The 26,921-nt window shown below is 49.6% G+C and overlaps 1 protein-coding gene across 1 annotated transcript in view; it reads right to left on the bottom strand.

Moving 5' to 3' along the window:
- Positions 1-26,921, bottom strand: part of LOC147121682 (putative voltage-dependent R-type calcium channel subunit alpha-1E) — a 1,254,166-nt gene that overhangs the window by 1,135,456 nt on the left and 91,789 nt on the right. Inside the window, exons 3-6 of the mRNA XM_085977984.1 lie at positions 24,927-25,018; positions 19,663-19,815; positions 18,991-19,010; positions 7,722-7,889 (exon numbers count right to left, since the gene is read on the bottom strand). Coding sequence (XP_085834110.1) covers positions 7,722-7,889; positions 18,991-19,010; positions 19,663-19,815; positions 24,927-25,018 — 433 coding nt within the window. The remainder of the gene's footprint in view (positions 1-7,721; positions 7,890-18,990; positions 19,011-19,662; positions 19,816-24,926; positions 25,019-26,921) is intronic.

The following is a 26,921-nucleotide window of genomic DNA, read 5'->3' as shown; positions in this document are numbered from 1 at the left end:
CGATATTTGTATGTGGTCTCCGCCCTCGATCCTCGACGCCATCGAGGATCATCAGCCTTCTGGAGACCCCCCCGAATACTGACAAGTATGTAGCCATCAAGACTCTGCTGCTGCAGGTATTTGGCCTTACCAAGGCGGATCGCGCTCGCCGCTTACTGACACTACCAGGGTTAGGTGACTCCAAACCCTCGGAACTAATGAGCCACATGCTAACGCTCTTGGGGTCCAAACCCCCATGTTTCCTGTTCCGCGAGCTGTTCCTTACGCAGCTGCCCGAATACGTCCAGGCAGCCCTCGCCAGATTGGACACCGGGGACTGCATCGCGCTCGCCGAAGAGGCGGATAAAATTTACGCGGTCCGGCAACATTACTGCGCAATGCCCCACCCCGAGGGGCCCAGCCCCAGCCCCGGCGCCTCCGACGGCCGGTTACTGTTACTACCACACTCATTTCGGCCTGAAGGCCCGCTGCTGCCAACCACCGTGTAGTTTCGTGCCCAGACCGTCGAACAGACCGCCGCAAGTCAAGAACACCAGATCCGGTGCATCCCCCGCGGCCACGATGGTGATCGGCGACTCCGGGAATCTCATGTATTTAACCGACTCCATCTCGGGCCGTCGTTTTCTGTGTGACACGGGGGCACAGTGCAGCATACTTCCTGCCTCGGTCCTCGACCTTCGGTCCGGCGGACGGGGTCCCCCCCTCTAAGCTGCCAACGGGGGTATGATCCGCACTTGCGGGAAACGACAGGAGCAAGTCTGTTTCGGTGGCCAGCGGTTTACCTGGGATTTTGTCACCACTCAAATTTCGCAGGCCCTTTTGGGCGCCGACTTTTTAGGCGCCAACGGCCTGTTGGTGGATGTGAAAAATCGATGCCTCAATCACGCTGCCACGCTCGATGGTATTTCAGGTGCGCACAGCACGGCTGTGCCACGCTTGGTCTCCTGTGCGCGGCCACCTCCCGACGACTTCTCCCGCCTTCTCGGGGACTTCCCCGAGCTGATAAAGCCCACCTTTTCAGCTTCGACTGCCAAGCATTGGGTGGAGCATCATATTTCGACAACCGGCTCTTTCGTCTATGCCAGGGCGCGGCGTTTGGAGCCCAGCAAGCTCGTGGTGGCGAAGGCGGAGTTCGCCGCGGTGGAGAAGCTGGGTATTATTCGCCGGTCCAGTAGTCCCTGGTCTTCACCGCTCCACATCGTCCCAAAGCCCGGCGGGGGTGGCGGCCCTGTGGTGACTATCGTCGCCTCAATGAGATAACGACGCCCGACCGTTACCCCATCCCCCACATACAAGATTTCTCTGCACATTTGGCGGGGAAGTCAATATTCTCAAAGGTCGACCTCGTCCGTGGGTACCATCAGGTCCCAGTGCACCCCCAGGATGTCGAAAAGACGGCGGTCATCACCCCTTTTGGACTTTTGGAATTCCTCCGCATGCCCTTTGGGCTTAAAAACGCGGCGCAGGTGTTCCAGCGCCTTATGGACTCGGTTCTGTGGGACCTCGATGGTTTGTTCGTCTACTTGGATGACATTCTGATTGCTAGCACCACAAAGGATGAACACCTCAAGCATCTCCGTGTCCTTTTTCAATGGCTTCAGCAGCACGGCCTCATTGTGAACCCGGACAAATGTCGTTTCGGCCTAGCGCAGCTCGATTTTCTAGGCCACCGCATAACTTCCGCAGGGCCATCACCGCTTTGAGCTAAGGTGGAGGCGATCACGGCATTCCCGAAGCCGCAATCCGTGAAAGCCTTACAGGAGTTCCTGAGGATGGTTAATTTTTACCACTGGTTCGTCCCCAGGGCCGCACAGCTCATGCGGCCGCTCTACGAGGCCCTCAGGGGCAAGACGGGAAAGGAGCCCGTGGTTTGGTCGCAAGAAATGGGTCGCGCCTTCGAGGATACGAAGACCGCGCTCGCGAACGCGACGATGTTGGCACATCCCCTGCCAGGAGCTATCATCGCCCTCACGACGGACGCATCGGATTACGCTGTGGGGGCCGTCCAGGAGCAATGGGTCGAAGGTGCATGGCAGCCTCTGGCATTTTTTAGCCGCCAGCTGCAACGGCACGAATGTCGGTACAGTACTTTCGACAGGGAGCTGTTAGCTTTGTTTTTGGCCATCCGCCACTTCCGATTCCTCCTCGAAGGGCGTCGCTTCACTGCGTTTGTTGACCACAAACCCTTGACGTTCGCGATGGCCAAGACAGCGGAACCGTGGTCGGCTCAGCAACAATGGCAGCTGACTTACATCTCCGAGTTCACCACCAACGTCAGGCACGTGGCCGGCAAGGACAACATCATCGCTGATTGCCTCTCCCGTGCCGCCGTCCAGGCTGTTCAATTAGGCATTGACTTCGCAAGAATGGCAGCCGACCAGGCTGCCGACCCGGAGACTCAGGCCTTTCGTTCTGTCCCCGCCAGCCTCCAGCCGAGAGATGTACCATTCCATGCGGCAGGTACCACTCTACTCTGCGATGTTTCGTTGGGTGCACCCCGTCCGATTGTGCCGTCCACCTGGTGCCGAGGCATTTTCGACGCCATACACGGGCTGTCGCATCCTGGAGTGTGGGCGTTGCAGAAGCTGCAAGTCTCCAAATTCGTCTGGAGAGGAATAAGCAAAGACGTCCGCGACTGGGCGAACACTTGTGTGGTTTGTCAACGGGCCAAGGTGCAGCGGCACGTCAGGGCCCCTCTGGCCACCTTCTAGGTACCGGAGCGGTGTTTCGACCACATTTACATTGACCTAGTGGGCCCACTTCCACCGTCCCATGGTTTTACGCACCTTCTGACAATGGTGGATCGCACCACGAGGTGGCCGGAGGCGGTTCCCCTGACGTCCACCACCTCTGCGGATGTCGCGCGAGCCTTCATCTCATGGGTAGCCCGGTTTGGTGTCCCAGCGGATATTTTGTCAGATCGTGGGCCGCAATTTTCGTCGGAACTATGGAATGAGGTAGCCTCAGTATTGGGCACTGAGCTACACCGCACTATGGCTTATCACCCGCAAGCGAACGGCTTGTGCGAGCGGTTCCACCGTTCACTGAAGGCGTCACTCAGGGCCAGACTTCTGGATGCAGCATGGGTCGATAAACTGCTGTGGGTGATGCTAGGACTGCGCACGGCGCCGAAGGAGGATCTACAGTCGTCGGCCGCGGAAATGGTTTACGGTCAGCCACTTCGAGTTCCGGATGAGTTCCTGCCGTCCCCTATGCTGCCGTGGTCCGCAGCCAGTCAGCGAGAGGCCCATCGGGACGCGGCTCAGTGTTTCCGCCCAGTTCCGACCTCACAGCACGGTTTGCCTCCTTCCAATATCCCTGGGGAGCTGTCAAAGGCAAGTTCGTCTTTGTGCGCCAAGACGGCCATCGTACCCCACTCGCACCTCCTTATGCAGGTCCATTCCAGGTTCTACAGACCAGGGACAAGAGTTTTGTGATCGACGTCGGGGGCAAGCCTGATCACATCTCCGTTGATCGCCTCAAACCTGCGCTTCGAAACCGCAAGGGGGTCCCTGGAGCAGCTCAGAGGCTTCTGACTGGCCAGAGACAAATAATCCCAACCCCGCTAGCGAGTGCTAATTCCGTACATGAGTGGGGTCCGTCAGTGGGGACAGTCAGTGGGGTCAGTGAATGGGATCAGTGACTGGGGTCAGGGGTCAGTGTGTGGGGTCAGTGAGTGGGGTCAGGGATCATTGAGTGTTTTCTGTGAGTGGGTTCAGTGCGTGGGGTCAAGGGTCTGTGAGTGTGGTCAGAGAGTGTGGTCAGTAAGTGGGGTCAGAGGTCAGTGAGTGGGGTCAGAGGTCAGTGAGTGGGCTCAGTGAGTGAGGTCAGTGGTCGGGGTCAGTGAGTGGGGTCAGAGGTCAGTGAGTGGGGTCAGAGGTCAGTGAGTGGGGTCAGAGGTCAGTGAGTGGGGTCAGTGCGTGGGGCCAGTGCGTGGGGTCAGTGGGCGGTGTCAGTGAGAGGGGTCAGTGAGAGGGGTCAGTGAGTGGGGTCAGAGGTCAGTGAGTGGGGTCAGTGAGTGGGGTCAGAGGTCAGTGAGTGGGCTCAGTGGGCGGGATCAGTGGGCGGGGTCAGTGGGCAGGGTCAGGGTTCAGTGAGCGGGGTCAGTGGGCGGGGTCAGGGGTCAGTGAGGGGGTCAGGGGTCAGTGGGTGGGGTCAGGGGGTGGGGTCAGGGGGCGGGGTCAGGGGGCCAGTGAGTGGGGGTCAGGGGGCGGCGTCAGGGGGCGGCGTCAGGGGGCGGCGTCAGGGGGCGGCGTCAGGGGGCGGGGGCAGAGGTCAGTGAGTGGGGGTCAGTGAGTGGGGGTCAGTGAGTGAGGTCAGTGAGAGGGGTCAGTGAGAGGGGTCCGTGAGAGGGGTCAGTGGGCGGGGTCAGTGAGCGGGGTCAGTAGTGGGGACAGGGTTCAGTGAGTGGGGTCAGTGGGAGGGGTCAGTGGGCAGGGTCAGTGGGCGGGGTCAGCAGGCGGGGTCAGTGAGTGGGGTCAGTGAGTGGGGTCAGTGAGTGGGGTCAGAGGTCAGTGAGTGAGGTCAGGGGCGGGGTCAGGTTCAGGGGCGGGTTCAGGGGGCGGGGGCAGAGGTCAGTGAGTGGGGGTCAGTAGGCGTGTCAGTGGGCGGGGTCAGTGCGCGGTGTCAGTAGTGGGGTCAGGGATCAGTGAGTGGGGTCAGTGGGCGGGGTCAGCGGGCGGGGTCAGCGGGCGGGGTCAGCGGTCAGTGCGTGGGGTCCGGGGTCAGTGGGCGGGGTTAGTGGGGGGGGTCAGTGAGCGGGGGCAGAGGTCAGTGAGTGGGGTCAGTGGGCGGGGTCAGTGGGCGGGGTCAGTGAGTGGGGTCAGGGTTCAGTGAGTGGGGTCAGTGGGCAGGGTCAGTGGGTGGGGTCAGTGGGCGGGGTCAGGGGTCAGTGCGTGGGGTCCGGGGTCAGTGGGCGGGGTCAGTGAGCAGGGTCAGTAGTGGGGGCAGAGGTCAGTGAGTGGGGTCAGTAGTGGGGTCAGTGGGCGGGGGCAGAGGTCAGTGAGTGGGGTCAGTGGGCGGGGTCAGTGGGCGGGGTCAGAGGTCAGTGAGTGGGGTCAGTGAGTGGGGTCAGAGGTCAGTGAGTGGGCTCAGTGGGCGGGGTCAGTGGGCGGGGTGTAAGAATTCGCAATAATTTGCAGTTCTGAAGATTCATTTTTTTGATTAAAGATCCCTGGGCAATGTGCTTTTAAATTTCCAGGGGAAAAAAATGGCAGTCGCACCACATGGCTGAATGACAAAAGAGGCTTGGAATGCAGCTTTCTGTGTCTGGAAGTAAGGTTCGATGAAGACAAAGGACAATGCTTTGTTTACAAAGCAACTGAATGCTATTAGCATTTGTTTGTATATCGAGTGGAGGACATCTAAACTGCAGAAGAGACTTTTTGTATCTTGAATGGGAAGTGTTAACATTTGAATGGATTTTAAATCACCCCAGTACTGAACAATAGAGCAGTCGTATCTCCCTTTTGTTTCAGCACAGGGAGCTCCGAAAATCACATTAACTCAATCCAACCACTTTGAGTTAGCCTATCACAGCTTTCTCTTGTGTATTGGATCCTTTTGGGTGGGGAATTTTGCACACAGCCTTGCAAGGCAGGACGGGAGGGGCTCACCAGATATAAAGATAGGGCTGAGAAGCCAGCTTGCGCTCTTGACTTCCTGGGACCATAGGTGAGCTCTCTCTCTCTCTCTCTTCGCTGGACCACATGTGAGCAGAGTTTCTGACTCCTCAACAAGGCAACCTAGCAGGAGTTAAGGGGGGGATGGTGATTTAAGGGAATTGCTAAGATTGTTTATATAACATTGTAGCCATTGTATCCCTCGTTTTCGCCGTCTGCAACCCCCTGTTGTATAGTTTTACAATTTCACTGTGTTCGTGTGGGATAGTTTGATATTGTGATTATAGTTTATTTTAGTTAATAAAGCTTGATTTTTTTCTCTCATCCAAACTACGTGTCTGTTTTAATATCAATAATTATAAGCCCTGCAGTCAGAACTGGAAGGTGGGGTAGCGATTCGAAACCGCTGTTTGTAAATTGGTTTAAAGTGCAGCAGCAAAAAGACTGCTGGCCAGGTAGATTACCTTAAACCAGTTTAAAAGAAGCCCCTGAAATCCTTACAGAGGTCAGTGGGTGGGGTCAGTGAGTGAGGTCAGTAGTGGGGTCAGGGTTCAGTGAGCGGGGTCAGTGAGCGGGGTCAGTGGGAGGGGTCAGTGGGCGGGGTCAGTGGGCGGGGTCAGGGATCAGTGAGTGGGGTCAGTGAGCGGGATCAGGGGTCTGTGCATTGATTGAGTGGGGTCAGGGGTCAGTGAGTGGGGTCAGTGGGCGGGGACAGTGAGCGGGGACAGTGAGCGGGGACAGTGACTGTGCTTGGCTGGCGATCACTCTGCACTGGAGCAGGCGTGTCTGGGCCAATCACATTGCTTTAAGCAGGAGTGAAGTGGTTTTTTATTTGTCTGCATGTGACTGTTTTTTTTTGATGCATGCATTTGTCCTTAAATTCTCATATCCAGTTCGAGCCTGATTAAAGCTATCAACCCATAATCTATCCTACTGAATACCTGCCTAACTCACGGAGATCCAGGACACTTCGTAACGTCGTAATTACCAGTACACAGAAGGAAAACCGTGCTACTATATGACGCCATTACATCAACAGAGAGCAACTCCAACCCTGATTGTTCTGCAGTCATGTCTATCACAATCACTTCAGTCGTAAGTCCCAGATATTAATTGATCTGCAACTTAATGTCTGTCTGATATTCATCCATGGAAGGGAATGAACCTGCATTCATATAGCACCTTTCACAACATCAGGACGTCCCAAAGAGCATCACAACCAATGAAGTACCCTTAAAATGTGGTCACTGTTGTAATGTAAGAAATGAAGCAGCTAATTTGCGCTCAGCAAACCCCCACAATCAGCAATGTGATTAATGACCAGATAATCAGTTTTAGTGATGTAGGTTGAGGCATAAATATTGTCCGGGACATGGGGGAGAACTCCCCTGCTCTCCTTTGAAATAGTGCCATGGGATCTTTTACATTCACCTGAGAGGGAGAGGAAGCACCTCTGACAGTGCAGCGCTCCCTCAGTACTGGCACCGGGAGTACTGTCAAAGAATTTCTGTGATGCAGTAGTGCAGGGTATTTCAAAAGGATTTTCACCCCGTAGGGTTTAGTACTCAGAGAAAGTTGAACGTTCCACAGCTGCCCAGCGTCATCCTGATAAAGCTGTTGAGACAATAAGGTGCCAAAATTCCAATGTACCAGCATAAGGCTTGAGGCTGATCGATGGGGGTGGTGGGGTTAGTCCCTGACCTTCGGCCTGTGCATGGGCGACATGGTCACAGGACATGGAATCATAGAATCATACAATGCTGAAGGAGGCTATTCAGACCATCGTGCCTGTGCCTGCTCTTTGAAAGAGCTATCCAATTAGTTCTATTTCCCTGCTCTTTCCCCACAGCCCTGCAAATTACACCCCTTCAAGGTTTCACCAATTCTCTTTTGAAACTTGCTGTTGAATCTGCTTCCACCGCCCCTTTAGGCAATGATTCCACATTGTAACAAGTTGCTGCCACTGAAAACAATTTCTGCTGATTTACTCTATCGAAACCCCTCATTATTTTGAACCCCTCTATTAAATCTCCCCTTAATCTTCTCTGCTCTAAGGCGAACAATCGCAGCTTTTCCAGTCTCTCCACGTCACAGACTTACGTTATAGAGTATAGTGGTCCATCCCTCCATGGTGATGCACTGGAAGACAGTGAGCAGCGCGAACAGGATGTTGTCGAATTGGGTGATGCCGGCATTGGGTCCGATCCAGTCGGAGCACACCGTGCCATTCGGGCAGAGTCGGGCCGGTTCCTGAGTGCCGCAAGGGAACTGCAGCTCCAGCTCGTCTGTGGCTGTGAGTGCAAATCGAAAAGACAAGAGGGGCTTTATCATAAAAAGAGAAAATGAAAGAAATGGCTCGCATTTCTACAGTGCCTGTTACACCTTCAGGACGTCCCAAAGCACTTTACAGATAATTACGTACTTTTTTTTTTTTTATAAAGTGTATTCACTGTTGTAATGTAGGAAACGCGGCATCCATTTTACACACAGCCAACTCTCACAAACAGAAATGAGATAAATGAAAATATAATCTGTTTTGATGTTGGTGGAGGGATAAATATTGGCCAGGACGCATGGGAGAAATCCCTGCCAGTCTTAGAATAGTCCCATGGGATCATTTATGTCCACTTGAGGGGGCTGACAGGGCCTTGGTTTAATGTCTCCTCTGAAAGATGGCACCTCCGACAGTGCAGCTCCCTCAGTACTGCCCCTCCAACAGTGCAGCACTCCCTCAGTACTGCCCCTCCAACAATACAGCACTCCCTCAGTACTGCCCCTCCGACAGAGCAGCGCTCCCTCAGTACTTCCCCTTCCACAGTGCAGCGCTCCCTCAGTACTACCCCTCCGACAGTGCAACACTCTCTCAGTACTGCACCTCCGACAGTGTAGCTCCCTCAGCACTGCCCCTCTGACAGTGCAGCATTCCCTCAGTACTGCCCTGACGACAGTGCAGCGCTCCCTCAGTACTGCCCCTCCGACAGTGCAGCGCTCCCTCAGTACTGCATCTCTGACAGTGTAGCTCCCTCAGTATTGCCCCTCTGACAGTGCAGCACTCCCTCAGTACTGCCCCTCCGACAGTGCAGCACTCTCGCAGTACTGCACCTCCGACAGTGCAGTGCTCCCTCAGTACTGCCCCTCCAACAGTGCAGTGCTCCCTCAGTACTGCCCCTCCAACTGTGCAACTTACCTTCAGTACTGCCCCTCCGACAGTGCAGGACTCCCTCAGTCCTGCTCCTCCGACAGAGCAGCGCTCCCTCAGTCCTGCCCCTCCGACAGTGCAGCGGTCCTTCAGTCCTGCCCCCGGACAGTGCAGCACTACCTCAGTACTGACCCTCTGACACTGCAGCACTCCCTCAGTACTTCCCCTCCGACAGTGCAGCACTCGCTCAGTACAGCCCCCCGACAGTGCAGCACTCCCTCAGTACTGCCCCTCCGACAGTGCAACACTCCCTCAGTATTGCCCCTCCGACAGTGCAACACTCCCTCAGTACTGCCCCTCCGACAGTGCAAATGCAGCAACTTCATGAATCTCACGGGGAGGTTGAGGGTGAGATGATGTTTTCGAGAGGCTAACGGCAAGTCATCCAGCAACCATTGATTGGGAACTCTCAGCCCCCAATGATATAAAGTATAGTATATTCACATTGAGAGAAGTGCATGTCTGGTCACTTCCCATTGATCCCTTGTGCATGAATGGTCACTTCCCATTGATCCCTTGTGCATGTCTGGTCAGTTTCCATTGATCCCTTGTGCATGTCTGGTCACTTCCCATATATCAGTGGTGCATGTCTGGTCTCTTCCCATATATCCCTTGTGCATGTCTGGTCACTTCCCATTGAACCCTTGTGCATGTCTGGTCACTTCCCATATATCAGTTGTGCATGTCTGGTCTCTTCCCATATATCAGTTGTGCATGTCTGGTTACTTCCCATTGATCCCTCATGCATGTCTGGTCAGTTTCCATTGATCCCTTGTGCATGTCTGGTCACTTCCCATATATCAGTGGTGCATGTCTGGTCTCTTCCCATATATCAGTTGTGCATGTCTGGTCACTTCCCATTGATCCCTCATGCATGTCTGGTCACTTCCCATTGATCCTTTGTGCATGTCTGGTCACTTCCCATTGATCCCTTGTGCATGAATGGTCACTTCCCATGTATCAGTTGTGCATGAGCAAAATACTGTGGATGATGGAAATCTGAAATAAAAACAGAAAATTCTGGAAATACTCAGCAGGTCGGGCAGCATCTGTAGAGAGAAACAGAGTTAATGTTTCAGGTCGATGACCCTTCATCAGAACTGGAAAAAGTTGGAGATGTAACCGGTTTTTGAGCAAGTGTAGGGGCAGGGAAAGGGGGGAGGGGAGGAAAGAACAGAAGGGAAGGTCTGTGATAGGATGGAAGGCAGGAGAGATTAAGAGACAAAAGGGATGATGGTGCAAGGCAAAAGGAGATGGTAATGGGACAAGTTAAGAAACAAAAGATGAGTCTAGATGAAATGTAAATGACAATGGCAGGATGGTCAACAGCTGCCATGTGAGAGAGAGAAAAAAAGTGATAGGGACCGAGGTTATGGTCTGAAATTGTTGAACTCGATGTTGAGCCCAGAAGGCTGTAAAGTGCCTAATCGAAAGATGAGGTGCTGTTCCTTGAGCTTACATTGAGCTTCATTGGAACAATGCAAGAGGCCGAGGACGGAGAGATCAGAGTGGGAGTGAAGCGGAGAATTAAAGTGACAGGCGACCGGAAGATCGGGGTCACCCTTATAGACTGAATGGAGGTGTTCCGCAAAGCGGTCACCCAATCTGCGTTTGGTCTCCCCAATGTAGAGGAGACCGCATCATGAGCAGCGAATACAGTATATTAAATTGCAAGAAGTACAAGTAAATCGCTGTTCACCTGGAAGGAATGTTTTTGGCCCTGGTCAGTGGGAAGTGAGGAGATAAAAGGGCAGGTGCTGCATCTCCTGCACTTGCACAGGAAGGTGCTGTGGGAAGAGGAAGGGGTGTTGGGGGTGATAGAGGAGTGGACCAGGGTGTCGCGAAGGGAGCAGTCCCTTCGGAATGCTGAAAGGGGAGGTGAGGGGAAGATGTGTTTGGTGGTGGGATCACACTGGAGGTGGTGGAAATGGTGGAAGAAGATCTGTTGAATGTGGAGGCTGGCGGGGTAAAAGGTGAGGACAAGGGAAACCCTATCTTGGTTCCGGGAGGAAGGGGAAGGGGTGAGAGCAGAAGTGCGGGAAATGGAATGGACATGGTCAAGGGCCATGTCAACCGTGGTAGAGGGGAATTCTCGGTTGAGAAAAAAGGAAGACATAACCTCGCTTTCGCAGGCTTTTTTTTCCCCCACAGGCCAGTGTCGGGAGCGGTGAGAGCAGAGGTTCAGTGAGTATTTAAACTCACTTTTGCCAGCTTTTTTTCACAGGCCATTGTTGGGAGCGGTGAGAACAGAGTATCAGTGAGTATTTAAACTCACATTCGCAGGCTTTTTTTCCACGGGCCATTGTCGGGAGCGGTGAGAGCGGAGGTTCAGTGAGTATTTAAATTCACTTTCGTGGGCTTTTTTTTTTTTCCCCAGAGGCTTGCCAATCTTACAGACCGGCGGCGGTGTTCCAGAGCCATGTCACGATTCAAAACATGACACGGGCAGGAGGAAGCAGCTGATTGGGTGAGTACGGTCAGGTGAGTATTTATACTACTCTATAGTTTGACAGTTAAAGTTCATAGTTTATAAAGTTTAGAAGGTCTTAATTTTGTGGTTATAGTTTCTAAGGTCTCTGTTGTGTAGCAGGGAGTGCTAGGAAACAAGGGCCCTTGAGTATATCATTTAATTGTAGTATAATTGGTGGTACTGACTTAATTTAAATGAATTAAAGGGTACATCATGGCAGCAAAGCTCAGCCCCGTGGCATGCTCCTCCTGCACTATGTGGGAAATCAGGGAAACTTCCTGTGTCCCTGACGACCATGTGTGCAGGAAGTGTATCCAGCTGCAGCTACAGGCATACTGCATTGCGGCGCTGGAGCTGCAAATGGATACATACTGGAGCATTCGCAATGCTGAGGATGTCATGGATAGCATGTTTAATGAGTTGGTCATACCGCAGGTAAAGGCTGCACAGGCAGGAAGGGAATGGGTGACCGCCAGGCAGAGTATTAGGCGCAGGCGGGTAGTGCAGGGGTCCCCTGTGGCCATCCCCCTCTCAAACAGATATACCACTTTGGATATTGTTGGGGAGGATGGCTTATCGGGGGAAGGCAGCAGCAGCCAACTTCCTGCATGGGATGGGAGGAAAAAGAGCGGGAGAGCTATAGTGATAGGGGATTCTATTGTAAGGGGAATAGATAGGCATTTCTGTGGCCGCAAACGAGACTCCAGGATGGTATGTTGCCTGCCTGGTGCAAGGGTCAAGGATGTTTCGGAGCAGCTGCAGGGCATTCTGGAGGGGGAGGCTGAACAGCCAGTTGTCGTGGTGCATATAGGTACCAATGATATAGGTAAAAAATGGGATGAGGTCCTAAAAGCTGAATATAGGGAGTTGGGAGGTAATTAAAAAAAGAGGACCTCAAAGGTAGTAATCTCAGGATTGCTACCAGTGCCACGTGCTAGTCAGAGTAGAAATAGAAGGATATTTCAGATGAATACGTGGCTAGAAGAATGGTGCAAGGGGGAGGGATTCAAATTCCTGGGACATTGGAACCAGTTCTGGGGGAGGTGGGACCAGTACAAACTGGACGGTTTGCACCTGAGCAGGACCGGGACTGATGTCCTAGGGGGAGTGTTTGCTAGTGCTGTTGGGGAGGGTTTAATCTGAAATGGCAGGGGGTTGGGAAACTGCAGGGAGACAGAGGAAAGGGAAGCAAGGATAGAAGCAAAAGACAGGAAGGAGAAAAGCAAAAGTGGAAGTCAGAGAAATCAAGGGTGTAAATCAAACATGGCCGCAGTAAACAATAATTCTAAAAGGTCTAACAGTGTTAAAAAAACAAGCCTGAAGGCTTTGTGTATTAATGCGAGGAGCATTCGTAATAAGGTGGATGAATTAGCTGCGCAAATAGATGTAAATGGATATGATATAATTGGGATTACGGAGACATGGCTCCAGGGTGACCAAGGCTGGGAATTCAACATCCAGGGGTATTCACTATTCAGGAAGGACAGGCAAAAAGGAAAAGGTGGTGGGGTAGCATTGCTGGTTAAAGAGGAGACTAACACAATAGTAAGGAAGGATATTAGCTTTGATGATGTGGATTCTGTATGGGTAGAGCTGAGAAATACCAAGGGGCAGAAAACGTTAGTGGGAGTTGTATACAGACCCCCAAACAGTAATGGTGAGGTTGGGGATGGCATTAAACTGGAAATTAGAGATGCATGAAATAAGGGCACAGCAGTTATCATGGGTGACTTTAATGTACATATAGATTGGTCTAACCAAATTAGTAACAATACTGTGGAAGAGGAATTCCTAGAGTGTATACGGGATGGTTTCCTGGACCAATATGTCGAGGAACCAACTAGAGATCAGGCCATCTTAGACTGGGTATTATGTAATGAGAAAGGATTAATTAGCAATCTTGTTGTGCGAGGCCCCTTGGGGAGGAGCGATCATAATATGATAGAATTCTTCATTAAGATGGAGAGTGAAGCAGTTGATTCAGAGACTTGGGTACTGAATTTAAATAAAGGAAACTATGATGTTATGAGGCGCATGTTGGCTAGGATGGATTGGGGAATGTTACTTAAAGGGTTGACGGTGAATAGGCAATGGCAAACATTAAAAGATCGCATGGATGAACTATAGAATTTGTTCATCCCAGTTTAGCATAAAAATAAAACAAAAAAGGTGACTCAACATTGGCTAACAAGGGAAATTAGGGATAGCATAAGATCCAAGGAGAGGACATATAATTTGGCCAGAAAAAGCAGCAAACCTGAGGATTGGGAGCAGTTTAGGATTCAGCAAAGGAGGACAAAGGGATTAATTAAGAGGGGGAAAATAGAGTATGAGAGTAAGCTTTCAGGGAACATAAAAACTGACTGTAAAAGCTTCTATAGATATGTGAAGAGAAAAAGATTGGTGAAGTCAAGTGTAGGTCCCTTGCAGTCAGAATCAGGGGAATTTATAATGGGGAACAAAGACATGGCAGACCAATTAAATACATACTTTGTTTCTTCACAAAGGAGGACACAAATAATCTCCCAGAGACGTCGGGGAACATAGGGTCTAATGCGAGGGAGGAACTGAAAGAAATCAGTATTTGCAGGGAAATGGTGTTAGGGAAATTGGTGGGATTGAAGGCCAATAAATCCCCAAGGCCTGATAATCTACATCTTAGGGTACTTAAGGAAGTGGCCCTAGAAATAGTAGATGCCTTGCTGGTCATCTTCCAAAATTCTATAGACTCCGGAACAGTTCCCATGGATTGGAGGGTAGCTAATTATTTAAAAAAGGTGTGGGGAAAATGCTAGAGTCCATTATAAAATATGTAATAGCAGAGCACTTGGAAAAACAGTGACAGGATCGGACAAAGTCAACATAGATTTAAAAAAGGTAAATCATGCTTAACTAATCTACTGGAATTTTTTGAGGATGTAACTGGTAGAATAGATAAAGGAGAACCAGTGGATGTGGTGTATTTGGACTTTCAGAAGGCTTTCGATAAAGTCCCGCATAAGAGACTAGCGTGTAAAGTTAAAGCACATGGGATTGGGGGTAAGGTACTGACTTGGATAGAAAACTGGTTGTCAGACAGGAAGCAAAGAGTTGGAATAAACGGGTCTTTTTCTGCGTGGAAGGCAGTGACTAGCGGGGTACTGCAGGGATCGGTGCTAGGACCCCAGTTATTCACAATATATATTAATGATCTAGACGAGGGAACTAGATGTAATATCTCCAAGTTTGCAGACAACACAAAGCTGGGTGGGCGTGTGTGCTGTGAGGAGGATGCAGAGAAACTCCAGTACGATTTGGACAGGTTGGGCAATTGGGCAGATGCATGGCAGATGCAGTATAATGTGGATAAATGCGAGGTTATCCACTTTGGTGGCAAAAACAGGAAGGCAGATTATTATTTGAACTGCAATAGATTGGGAGAAGGGGAAGTGCAATGAGACCTGTGTGTCCTTGTGCACCAGTCGCTGAAGGTAAGCATGCAGGTGCAGCAGGTGGTGAAGAAGGCAAATGGTATGCTGGTCTTCATAGCGAGAGGATTCAAGTACAGGAGCAAGGGTGTCTTGCTGCAGTTGTACAGGGCCTTGGTGAGACCACACCTTGAGTATTGTGTGCAGTTTTGTTCGCCTTATCCGAGGAAGAATGTTTTTGCCATGGAGGGAGTGCAGCGAAGATTCACCAGACTGATACCTGGGATGGCAGGAATGATGTATGAAGAGAGATTGGGTCGGTTAGGCTTATATTCGCTAGAGTTTAGAAGAATGAGAGGGGATCTCATTGAAACTGATAAAATTCTAACAGGACTAGACAGACTAGATGCTGGAAGGATGTTCCTGATGGTCGGGGAGTCCAGAACCAGGGGTCACAGTCTAAGGATAAGGGGTAAGCCATTTAGGACAGAGATGAGGAGGAATTTCTTCACCCAGAGAGTGGTGAATCTGTGGAATTCTCTACCACAGAAGGCAGTAGAGGCCAATTCATTAAATATATTCCAGAAGGAGTTGGATATATTTCTTAAGGCTAAAGGGATTAAGGGATATGGGGAGAAAACAGGGACAGGGTACTGAATTTGGATGATCAGCCATGATCTCATTGAATGGCGGAGCAGGCTCGAGGGGCCGAATGGCCTACTCCTGCTCCTATCTTCTATGTTTCTAACATAGTATGGGAGGTGGCATCGTCAGAGCAGAAAAAAAAAACTTTTTTTCTTCCTTTCAGGCGTCAAGGATCGCAAACTTCAACAACTCTTGGACACCAACATTGCTCCGGAAACTTCTTCCCCTTCACTTTCCTCTGACTCCATCCATTCTTCCAGTCTCACCCTTTGCCATGTTTTCACTATCCCCTCGGACCTTCCTTTCTCTGACCCGAGCGATCAGTCCTCAGCAAAGTCCTGAGCTTCATCCCCTTACGCCCCCCCCTCAATTAATTTCCAGCTCTGCAGGATGCTGAGCTCTTTTTCCGTCGCCTTTATCTCCGTGCTCACTTCTTTGGCCAGGAGTTTCCCCCCCGCACAGCTGAGCCTTTCTCCCGTATTCAGAATTCTTGTTCTACCTGGACATAAGAACCGCCAATCTACTATCACAGAACCATCTCCTGAATCTAACAGAATTAGACACACGAAATAGGAGCAGGATCAGGCTACACGGCCCCTGGGCCCGCTCCGCTACCCACAGGGCCATGACCAATCCGAACCTAGACTCATGTCCAAATTCCTGCCCGCTCCCCGTAACCCTTTATTCCCTTTACTTCTAGGAAACTGCCTATTTCTGTTTTAAATTTATTTAATGATGTAGCTTCTACAGCTTTTTGGGGCAGCATATTCCATGGACCTACCACCCTCTGAGTGAAGTAGTTCCTCCTCATCTCAGATTTGAAAGAGCAGCCCCTTATTCTAAGACTATGCCCCCAAGTTCTAGTTTCACCCATCATCGGGAACATCCTCCCCGCATCCACCCGATCCAACCCCTTCACAATCTTATATGTTTCAATAAGATCGCCTCTCATTCTTCTGAACTCCAATGAGTAGAGTCGCAATCTACTCAACCTCTCCTCATATGTCCATCCCCTCATCCCCGGGATTAACCGAGTGAACCTTCTTTGTACTGACTCGAGAGCAAGTATGTCTTTTCTTAAGTATGGACACCAAAACTGTATGCAGTATTCCAGGTGCGGTCTCACCAATACCTTGTATAACTGAAGCAATACCTCCCTATTTTTATATTCTATCCCCCTAGCAATGAAATAAATGTCATTCTAGAGTGGTACACTAGATGGAGCCGTAGAGCTGTATAGAGCTGTATATTTGGTTGTATGTGTTTAAGACTACACTACCCATGATGCACTAGGCTACCCACAAGGCAGTAGTCAAGATGGCTGCCTGCACACAGAAGTACACATGCTGAATCTCTACAGATGCTGTACCTAGAGGACGTGTACTGAATAAATGACTAGCTAGAAGCTAGCTGTGTTCATAAGAATGTCTAGTTATTAATGAACATAACACCCTCCTTCTGGCCTCTTACCCTCTCTAGATCATTTCATTGCCATCTGCCGACATGACATCGGCCGTCTCTATTTCTCTGCTCCCCTCATTCACTCCAACCTACCTCTCTCTGAACTTGCAGCACTCCGTTCTCTCAGATCCAACCCCAACATTGTCATTAAAGCTGCTGACAAGGGTGGCGCTGTTGTTGTTTGGTGTACCGACATCTACCGTGCGGAGGCTGAATGCCAACTCTCCGACACCTCCTCCTACCTCACACTGGACCATGACACCACTACCGAACATCAAGCCATTATTTCCAAGACTGTCACTGACCTCATCTCCTCTGGAGATCTTTTCTCCACGGCCGCCACCTCATAGTTCCCCAACCCTGCACAGCCCGCTTCTACCTCCTTCCCAAGATCCACCAACAGGACTGCCCTGGTAGACCCATCGTTTCAGCCTGTTCTTGCCCTACTGAACTTATCTCTTCCTATCTTGATTCTAAATTTTCTCCCCTTGTCCAGTCTCTTCCCACCTACATCCGCGACTCTTCCGACGCCCTCCGCCACTTTAACAGTTTTCAGTTTTCTGTCTCCTTTTCACTATGGACGGCCAATCCCTCTACACCTCCATCCCCCACCAAGATGGACTGAGAGCACTCTGCTTCTTCCTTGAACACAGGCCCAACCAGTCCCATTCCACCACCACCCTCCTCCGCCTGGCTGAACTTGTTCTCACATTGAACAACTTCTCCTTTGATTCCACTCACTTCCACCAAATTAAAGGTGTTGCTATGGGAACATACATGGGTCCTAGCTATGCCTGTCTTTTTGTGGGATATGTGGAACATTCTTTGTTCCAGTCCTACTCAGGTCCCCTCACTCACCTCTTTTTCCGGTACATTCATGACTATATTGGTGCCATTTCCTACTCTCGCCCTGAACTAGATAATTTCATTCACTTTGCTTCCAATTTCCACTCTTCCCTCACCTTCACATGGTCCATCTCCGACTCTTCCCTTCCCTTCCTCGACTTCTGTGTCTCCATCTCTGGGGATAGGCAATTGACAAACATTCACTATAAGCCCACTGACTCCCACAGCTACCTGGACTACACTTCCTCCCACCCTACTTCTTGTAAGGACTCTATTCCATTCTCCCAGTTTCTGCATCTCCGCCGCATCTGCTCTGACGATGCCACCTTCCATACTAGTGCTTCTGATATGTCTTCCTTTTTCCACAACTGAGGATTCCCCTCTACCATGGTTGACATGGCCCTTGACCGTGTCCGTTCTATGTCCTGCACTTCTGCTCTCACCCCTTTCCCTCCCTCCTGGAACGATAGGGTTCCCCTTGTCCTCACCTTTCACCCCGACAGTCTCCATATTCAACCAATCATCCTCCGCCATTTCTGCCACTTCCAGCATGATCCCACCACCAAACACATCTTCCCCTCACCTCCCATTTCAGCGTTCCGAAGGGACCGCTCCCTCCACGACACCCTGGTCCACTCCTCTAACATTCCCAACACCCCTTGCCCTTCGCCCGGCACATTCCCGTGCAAGCGCAGGAGATGCAACACCTGCCCTTTTAACTCCTCACTTCCCACTGTCCAGGGCCCCAAAGACTCCTTCCAGGTGAAACAGCGATTTACTTGGACTTCTTGCAATTTAATATACTGTATTCGCTGCTCACGATGCAGTCTCCTCTACATTGGGGCGACCAAACGCAGATTGGGTGACTGCTTTGCGGAACACCTCCGTTCAGTCTGTAAGGGTGGCCCCGAGCTTCTGGTCCCCTGTCACTTTAATTCTCTGCTCCACTCCCACTTTGACCCCTCTGTCCTTGGTCTCTTACACTGTTCCAATGAAGCTCAATGTAAGCTCAAGGAACAGCACCTCATCTTTCGATTAGGCACATTACAGCTTTCTGGACTCAACATTGAGTGCAACAATTTCAGACCATAAGCGCTGCCCCTATCATTTTTTTTCTCTCTCACATGGCAGCTGTTAATGATTCTGCCAGTCATTTACACTTCATCTAGACTCATCTTTTGTTTCTTAACTTGTCCCATTACCATCTCCTTTTGCCTTGCACCTTCATCCCTTTTGTCTTTTAAATCGCTCCTGCCTTCCATCCTATCACAAACCTTCCCTTTTGTTCTTTCCTCCACTCCCCCCTCTCCCTGTCCCTGCAGTTGCTTAAAAACCTATTACATCTCCAACTTTTTCCAGTTCTGATGAAGGGTCATCGACCTGAAACATTAACTCTGTTTCTCTCTCTACAGATGCTGCCCGACCTGCTGAGTATTTCCAGAATTTTCTGTTTTTATATCAGTTGTACATGCCTGGTCACTTCCCATAAATCAGTTGTGCATGCCTGGTCACTTCCCATAAATGAGTTGTGCATGCCTGGTCACTTCCCATAAATCAGTTGTGCATGCCTGGTCACTTCCCATAAATCAGTTGTGCATGTCTGGTCACTTCCCATAAATCAGTTGTGCATGCCTGGTCACTTCCCATAAATCAGTTGTGCATGCCTGGTCATCCCTTGTCCCTCATCCCTCATCTGTGCAAGGTCATATCGCCCTCGCTCCTCCTTTTCTACATGCTCATCCAAATCCAGTTGCTATGGGCTCAGGTATACCCTTTGCCCCTCCTAGTCTGGGATTGGCCGAGGGCCTTCCTAATCTTGGACTGGCCGAAGGCCCTCCTACTCTGGAATCGGGCGAGGGCCCTCCAGGTTTGTGATTGTCCGAGGGTCCTCCTGGTTTGTGATTGGCCAAGGGCCCTCCTGGTGCGTGATTGGCCAAGAGCGCTCCTGGTTTGTGATTGGCTAAGGGCCCTCCTGATTTGGGATTGGTCGAGGGCCATTCTGGCAGCACTTACCAGCTTGAGACTTGGAGCAGGTGCGGTGCAGCTTGCCGTAGTAGAACTCCAGGCCGATGATAGCAAACATGAGGATGGCGAAGAAGAGGAGCAGGCCAATCTGGAGCAGGGGGACCATCGCCTTCATGATGGACTTCAGCACAATCTGCAAACCTATAAGGGAGGAACACAAGACAGGCGTCAGAGCGGCACACTCAGTGCAGCCTCCCTGCCATACTCCGGGAACACTCTGCCAACCTCTCAGGTCAGCTCTCCACGCCTCCCCTCACACACACATAGATAATCTTGCGTGGTCAGCCGTGGCTCAATGGATAGCACACTTGCCTCTGAGTCAGAAGGTCGTGCGTTCAAGACCCACTCCAGACACTTGAGCAGAAAATCCAAGTGGATAACAACTGGAGGGGAGGAGGAGTTAAAAACAAGTCATAGAAAAGGGGCCCCTACGATTGGGGACAGGGGGACCGGTGTGTTATTTTGGGGGACAGGGGGACTGGTTCGTTATGGGAGGCATGCTTTGGCCTGTAGGAGATTGATTTCAATCTGGACCAGACTGTTGAAGTGAAAGTAAGACGGAAAGAAAAGAAGGAACTTGTATCTATAGTGCACCTTTAATGCAGTAAAATGTCCCAAGGTGCTTCACAGGAGTGGTATAGGACTAAAAAAAGCTCTCAATGAGCCACATAAGGAATAATTAGGGCAGGTGACCAAAAACTTGGTGAAAGAGGTAGGATTTAAGGAGAGTCTTAAAGGAGGAGAGCGAGGTTGCGAGGCGGAGAGATTTAGGGAGCGAATTCCAGAGCTTATACATCACCTTTCACGGCCTCTTGATGTCCCAAAGCACATTACAGTCAAGTGCAGTCACTGTTGTCATCTAGAGAAATGTCTCTGTTGGCTATGATGAATTTAACCCGTGTTATACCAGCCCTGGGAGTGTTTGATGGGACAGTGTAGAGGGACCTTTACTCTGTATCTCTCCCGTGCTGTACCTGCCCTGTGAGTGTTTGATGGGACAGTGTAGAGGAAGCATTACTCTATATCTAACCCGTGCTGTACCTGCCCTGGGAGTTTGATGGGGACAGTGTAGAGGGACCTTTACTCTGTATCTTTCCCGTGCTGTACCTGCCCTGTGAGTGTTTGATGGGACAGTGTAGAGGAAGTTTTACTCTGTATCTAACCCGTGCTGTACCTGCCCTGGGAGTTTGATGGGGACAGTGTAGAGGGTGCTTTACTCTGTATCTCTCCCGTGCTGTACTTGCATTGGGAGTGTTTGATGGCACAGTGTAGAGAAATATAGAAACATAGAAGATAGGAGTAGGAGTAGGCCATTCGGCCCCTCGAGCCTGCTCCGCCATTCAATGCGATCATGGCTGATCATCCAAATTCAGTACCCGGTACCGGATTTCTCCCCATAACCCTTGATCCCTTTAGCCTTAAGAAATATATCCAAATCCTTCTTGAATATATTTAATGAATTGGCCTCTACTGCCTTCTTTGGCAGAGAATTCCACTCACCCCCCTCTGGGTGAAGAAATTCCTCCTCATCTCTGTCCTAAATGGCTTACCCCTTATCCTTAGATTGTGACCCCTGGTTCTGGACTCCCAGACCATCGGGAACATCCTTCCAGCATCTAGACTGTCTAGTCCTGTTAGAATTTTATAAGTTTCGATGAGATCCCCTCTCATTCTTCTAAACTCCAGCGAGTACAAGCCCAATCGACCCAATCTCTCCTCATACGTCATTCCTGCCATCCCAGGTATCAGCCTGGTGAATCTTCGCTGAACTCCTTCCATGGCAAGAACATCCTTCCTCAGATAAGGCGACCAAAACTGCACACAATACTCAAGATGTGGTCTCACCAAGGCCCTGTACAACTGCAGCAAGACATCCTTGTTCCTGTACTCAAACCCTCTCACTACGAAGGCCAACATACCATTTGCCTTCGTTACCGCCTGCTGCACCTGCATGCTTACCTTCAGCGACTGGTGCACAAGGACACCCAGGTCTCGTTGCACTTCCCCAATCTATTGCCATTCAGATAATAATCTGCCTTCCTGTTTTTGCCACCACAGTGGATAACCACACATTTATCCACGTTATATTGCATCTGCCATGCTTCTGCCCAATCACCCAACCTATACAAATCATCCTGGAGTTTCTCGGCATCCTCCTCACAGCACACACGCCCACCCAGCTTTGTGTCGTTTGCAAATTTGGAGATATTACATCTAGTTCCCTTGTCTAGATCATTAATATATATTGTGAATAGCTGGGGTCCAAGGACCGATCCCTGCGGTGCCCCACCAGTCACTGCCTGCCACTCGGAAAAAGACCCATTTATTCCAACTCTTTGCTTTCTGTCTGCCAACCAGTTCTCTATCCAAATCAATACCTTGCCCCTAATCCCATGTGCCTTAACTTTACACGCTAATCTCTTATGCGGGACTTTATCGAAAGCCTTCTGAAAGTCCAAATACACCACATCCACTGGTTCTCCCTTATCTATTTTACCAGTTACATCCTCAAAAAATTCCAGTAGATTAGTCAAGCACGATTTACCTTTTGTAAATCCATGTTGACTTTGTCCGATCCCGTCACTGTTTTCCAAATGCTCTGCTATTACATCTTTTATAATGGACTCTAGCATTTTCCCCACTACCGATGTCAGGCTTACCGGTCTGTAATTCCCCGTTTTCTCTCTACCACCTTTTTTGAATAGTGGGGTTACATTAGCTACCCTCCAATCCATGGGTACTGTTCCAGATTCCGTCGAATGTTGGAAGATGATCAGCAATGCATCTACTATTTCTAGGGCCACTTCCTTAAGTACCCTAGGATGTAGATTATCAGACCCTGGGGATTTATCGGCCTTCAACCCGTGCTGTACCTGCCCTGGGAGTGTTTGATGGGACAGTGTAGAGGGAGCTTTACTCTGTATCTAACCCATGCTGTACCTGCCCTGGGAGTGTTTGAGGAGACAGTGTAGAGGGAGCTTTACTCTGTATCTAACCCGAGCTGTACCTGCCCTGGGAGTGTTTGATGGGACAGTGTAGAGGGAGATTTACTCTGTATCTAACCCATGCTGTACCTGCCCTGGGAGTGCTGGATGAGACAGTGTAGAGGGAGCTTTACTCTGTATCTAACCCATGCTGTACCTGCCCTGGGAGTGTTTGATGGGACATAGAAACATAGAAGATAGGAGCAGGAGTAGGCCATTCGGCCCCTCGAGCCTGCTCCGCCATTCAACACCATTTCCCTACAAATACTAATTTCTATCAGTTCCTCCCTTTCATTGGACCCTATGTTCCCCAACATCTTTGGGAGGTTATTTGTGTCCTCCTTTGTGAAGACAGAACCAAAGTATGTATTTAATTGGCTTGCCATTTCTTTGTTCCCCATTATAAATTCCCCTGATTCTGACTGCAAGGGACCTACATTTGACTTCACCAATCTTTTTCTCTTCACATATGTATAAAAGCTTTTACAGTCAGTTTTTATGTTCCCTGCAAGCTTACTCTCATACTCTATTTTCCCCCTCTTAATTAATCCCTTTGTCCTCCTTTGTTGGATCCTAAACTGCTCCCAATCCTCAGGTTTACTGCTTTTTCTGGCCAATTTATATGTCCTCTCCTTGGATCTTATGCTATCCCTAATTTCCCTTGTTAGCCATGGTTGAGTCACCTTTTTTGTTTTATTTTTGCCAAACTGGGATGAACAAATTCTGTAGTTCATCCATGCGAACGTTGAATGTTTGCCATTGCCCATCCACCGTCAACCCTTTGAGTGACATTCCCCAATCAATCCTACCCAACTCGCACCTCATGCCATTGTAGTCTCCTTTATTTAAATTCAGGACCCTAGTCTCTGAGTCAATTATTTCACTCTCCATCTTAATGAAGAATTCGATCATATTATGATCGCTCCGACCCAAGAGGCCTTGCACAACAAGATTGCTAATTAATCCTTTCTCATTACATAATACCCAGTCTAAGATGGCCTGATCTCTAGTTGGTGCCTCGACATATTGGTCCAGGAAACCATCCCGTATACACTCCAGGAATTCCTCCTCCACAATATTGTTACTAATTTGGTTAGCCCAATCATTATGTAGATTAAAGTCACCCATGATAACTGCTGTGCCCTTATTGCACGCTTTTCTAATTTCATATTTAATGCCATCCTCGACCTCCGCATTACTCTTTGGAGGTTTATATACCACTCCCACTAACGTTTGCTGCCCCATGGTATTTCTCAGTTCTACCCATACAGATTCCACATCATCAGAGCTAATATCTTTCCTTTCAGTTGTGTTAATCCCCTCTTTAACCAGCAATGCTACCCCGCCTCCTTTTCCTTTTTGCCTATCTTTCCTGAATATTGAATACCCCTGGATGTTGAGTTCCCAGCCTTGGCCACCCTGGAGCCATGTTTCCGTAATCCCAATCATATCATATTCGTTTACCTCTATTTGCGCAGCTAATTCATCCACCTTATTATGAATGATCCTCACATTAAGATACAAAGCCTTCAGGCTTGTTTTTTTAACGCTCTTAGATCTTTTAGAATTATTATTTAATGTGGCCATGTTTGATTTAAACCCTTGATTTCTCTGCCTGTCACTTTTGTTATTCTCCTTCCTATCTTTTGCTGTTATCCTTGTTTCCCTTTCCTCTGTCCCCCTGCTCAGGTTCCCAACCACCTGCCATTTTAGTTTAAACTCTCCCCCAGAGCACTAACAAACACTCCCCCGAGGGACAGTGTAGAGGGAGCTTTACTCTGTATCTACCCCATGCTGTACCTGCCCTGGGAGTGTTTGAGGATACAGTGTAGAGGGAGCTTTACTCTGTATCTAACCCGTGCTGTACCTGCCTTGGGAGTGTTTGAGGAGACAGTGTAGAGGGAGCTTTACTCTGTATCTAACCTGTGCTGTACCTGCCCTGGGAGTGTTTGAGGATACAGTGTAGAGGGAGCTTTACTCTGTATCTAACCTGTGCTGTACCTGCCTTGGGAGTGTTTGAGGAGACAGTGTAGAGGGAGCTTTACTCTGTATCTAACCTGTGCTGTACCTGCCCTGGGAGTGTTTGATGGGACAGTGTAGAGGGAGCTTTTCTCTGTATTTAACCCATGCTGTACCTGCCCTGGGAGTGTTTGAGGAGACAGTGTAGAAGGAGCTCTATCATCCAAGTGCTAACCCCGCTACCCGCAGATGAGCGACTTTGTAAAACATTCCGCCTGCGACTCTGCAGCACGCTAACGGTGAACTCACTGGGAATCCCCGACACCAGCTTCAGTGGTCTCAGCACACGGACTGCTCTCAATGTCCGCAGATTGAAGTGCGTCGCAGCCGTGGCCAGCAGCCTGAAAGGAGAAAGGAAAGAGTTGAGACGTGAAACCAGAACTAGGACCGCCAGAGGTGGCGAACTCACTGCCCTCTCGACACACCTCAGCCACTTTTACATGATGTCAAAGACATTTGTGTTTCTGTAAATACCTAAATGATTTCAATTTGTAATAGTAACACAGATCACTGGACGCTTAAACTGCCAAGTACTGGGATATATTCTACCTGTTCCACTATCTTGCAATGAGAGCGATTGTGGTATAACTTCCACTTGGGCAACTCAGCAGGCCAATTTACATTCTGGATGATTTACTTTTTATACATCAGAAAGAGAGACTCTTATATAGACTAAAATAACAGATACCCGAGAGTGAGTTACAGACTAGAATCTAATTGAGGTAATTGGGTGGTTTATATAAAGAATAACAGAGACTCAAAAGTGAGTTTCAAGCTGGGATCTAATCAAGGGGTTCTGGGCGTTTATATATAGAATAACAGATACCCGGGTGTGAGTTACAGGCTGGAATCTACTCGAGGGGTTCGGGTGGTCTATAGAAACATAAAAACATAGAAGATAGGAGCAGGAGTAGGCCATTCGGCCCCTCGAGCCTGTTCCATCATTTAATGAGATCATGGCTGATCATCCAAATTCAGTACCCTGTCCCTGCTTTCTCCCCAAATCCCTTGATCCCTTTAGCCTTAAGAAATATATCTAACTCCTTCTTGAATTTGGGCCAGTACTTCGGGTCTCCACGGGTGAGTACGCACGGGGTACTCACCCGCAGGCCCAATGGAAGTGCCGGTTTCCTGCATGCACTGCGCATGCGTGGGAAACTGGCACTTCCGTTCCCTTGAACGAAGGGGTTCAGAGTTCGAACGCATGTGCAGGAGAGGCTGTGCGTGCGCATCGAACTTATGTTTTTTTTGCAGGTTTTCCCGGGAGGGTAAGTCTCCAGAATTTACATGGCCTGCTTTTTACAAGGTAAGTGGTGAATTAATTAAAATTAAAACATTTTTTCCACAGGTTTATTATTTTTAAATACAGTACTTTAAAGAAAGGTAAGTTTATTTTTAGCCCCGTTAGAAAATAAAATTATTTTTTTCAAAAATTTAAATTATTGTTTAAAATAGCTATTTCATGTAATTTATAGTTTATTTAAAAAATGTGATTTAAAAAAAAAATTATTTGAAGATTTAGTGATGTTTTGGGGCCGTAGAATTTCTAAGTTTGACAGCACTTCCTGTCAAACTTATGAATGAATCATTCCCTGCTCCGATTGGCTCCCCATGGCCCACGTGATCCCAGGGGACGCTTCGAACTAACTGCGCCCCTGGGATACGCAAGCACTGTGCGCCGGCAGTTGGAGCAGGCCCAGGATCGGAATACCACGCGGGCCCACAGCTCAACGGCCGGCGCGCAAGATAAGTGCAGGTCGGGGGCTTAAAACCGCTGGAAGCCCCCGACCCAAATTTCTAGGCCAATATATTTAATGAATTGGCCTCAACTGCATTATGTGGTAGATAATTCCACAGGTTCACCACTCTCTGGGTGAAGAAATTCCTCCTCATCTCAGTCCTAAATGGCTTACCCCTTATCCTTAGACTGTGACCCCTGGTTCTGGACTCCTCGCCATCGGGAACATCCTTTCTGCATCTAGTCTGTCTAGTCCTGTTAGAATTTTATAAGTTTCAATGAGAGCCCCTCTCATTCTTCTAAACTCTAGCGAATATAAGCCTAATTGACCCAATCTCTCCTCATACGTCATTCCTGCCATCCCAGGTATCAGCCAGGTGAATCTTCGCTGAACTCCCTCAATGGCAAGAACATCCTTCCTCAGATAAGGCGAACAAAACTGCACACAATACTCAAGGTGTGGTCTCACCAAGGCCCTGTACAACTGCAGCAAGACATCCTTGCTC

Source organism: Somniosus microcephalus, chromosome 3, assembly GCF_052327205.1.
Source record: "Somniosus microcephalus isolate GS21.2 chromosome 3, FLI_Smic_1.0, whole genome shotgun sequence".
Classification (NCBI taxonomy): domain Eukaryota; kingdom Metazoa; phylum Chordata; class Chondrichthyes; order Squaliformes; family Somniosidae; genus Somniosus; species Somniosus microcephalus.
This window is presented reverse-complemented; position numbering and strand designations above follow the sequence as displayed.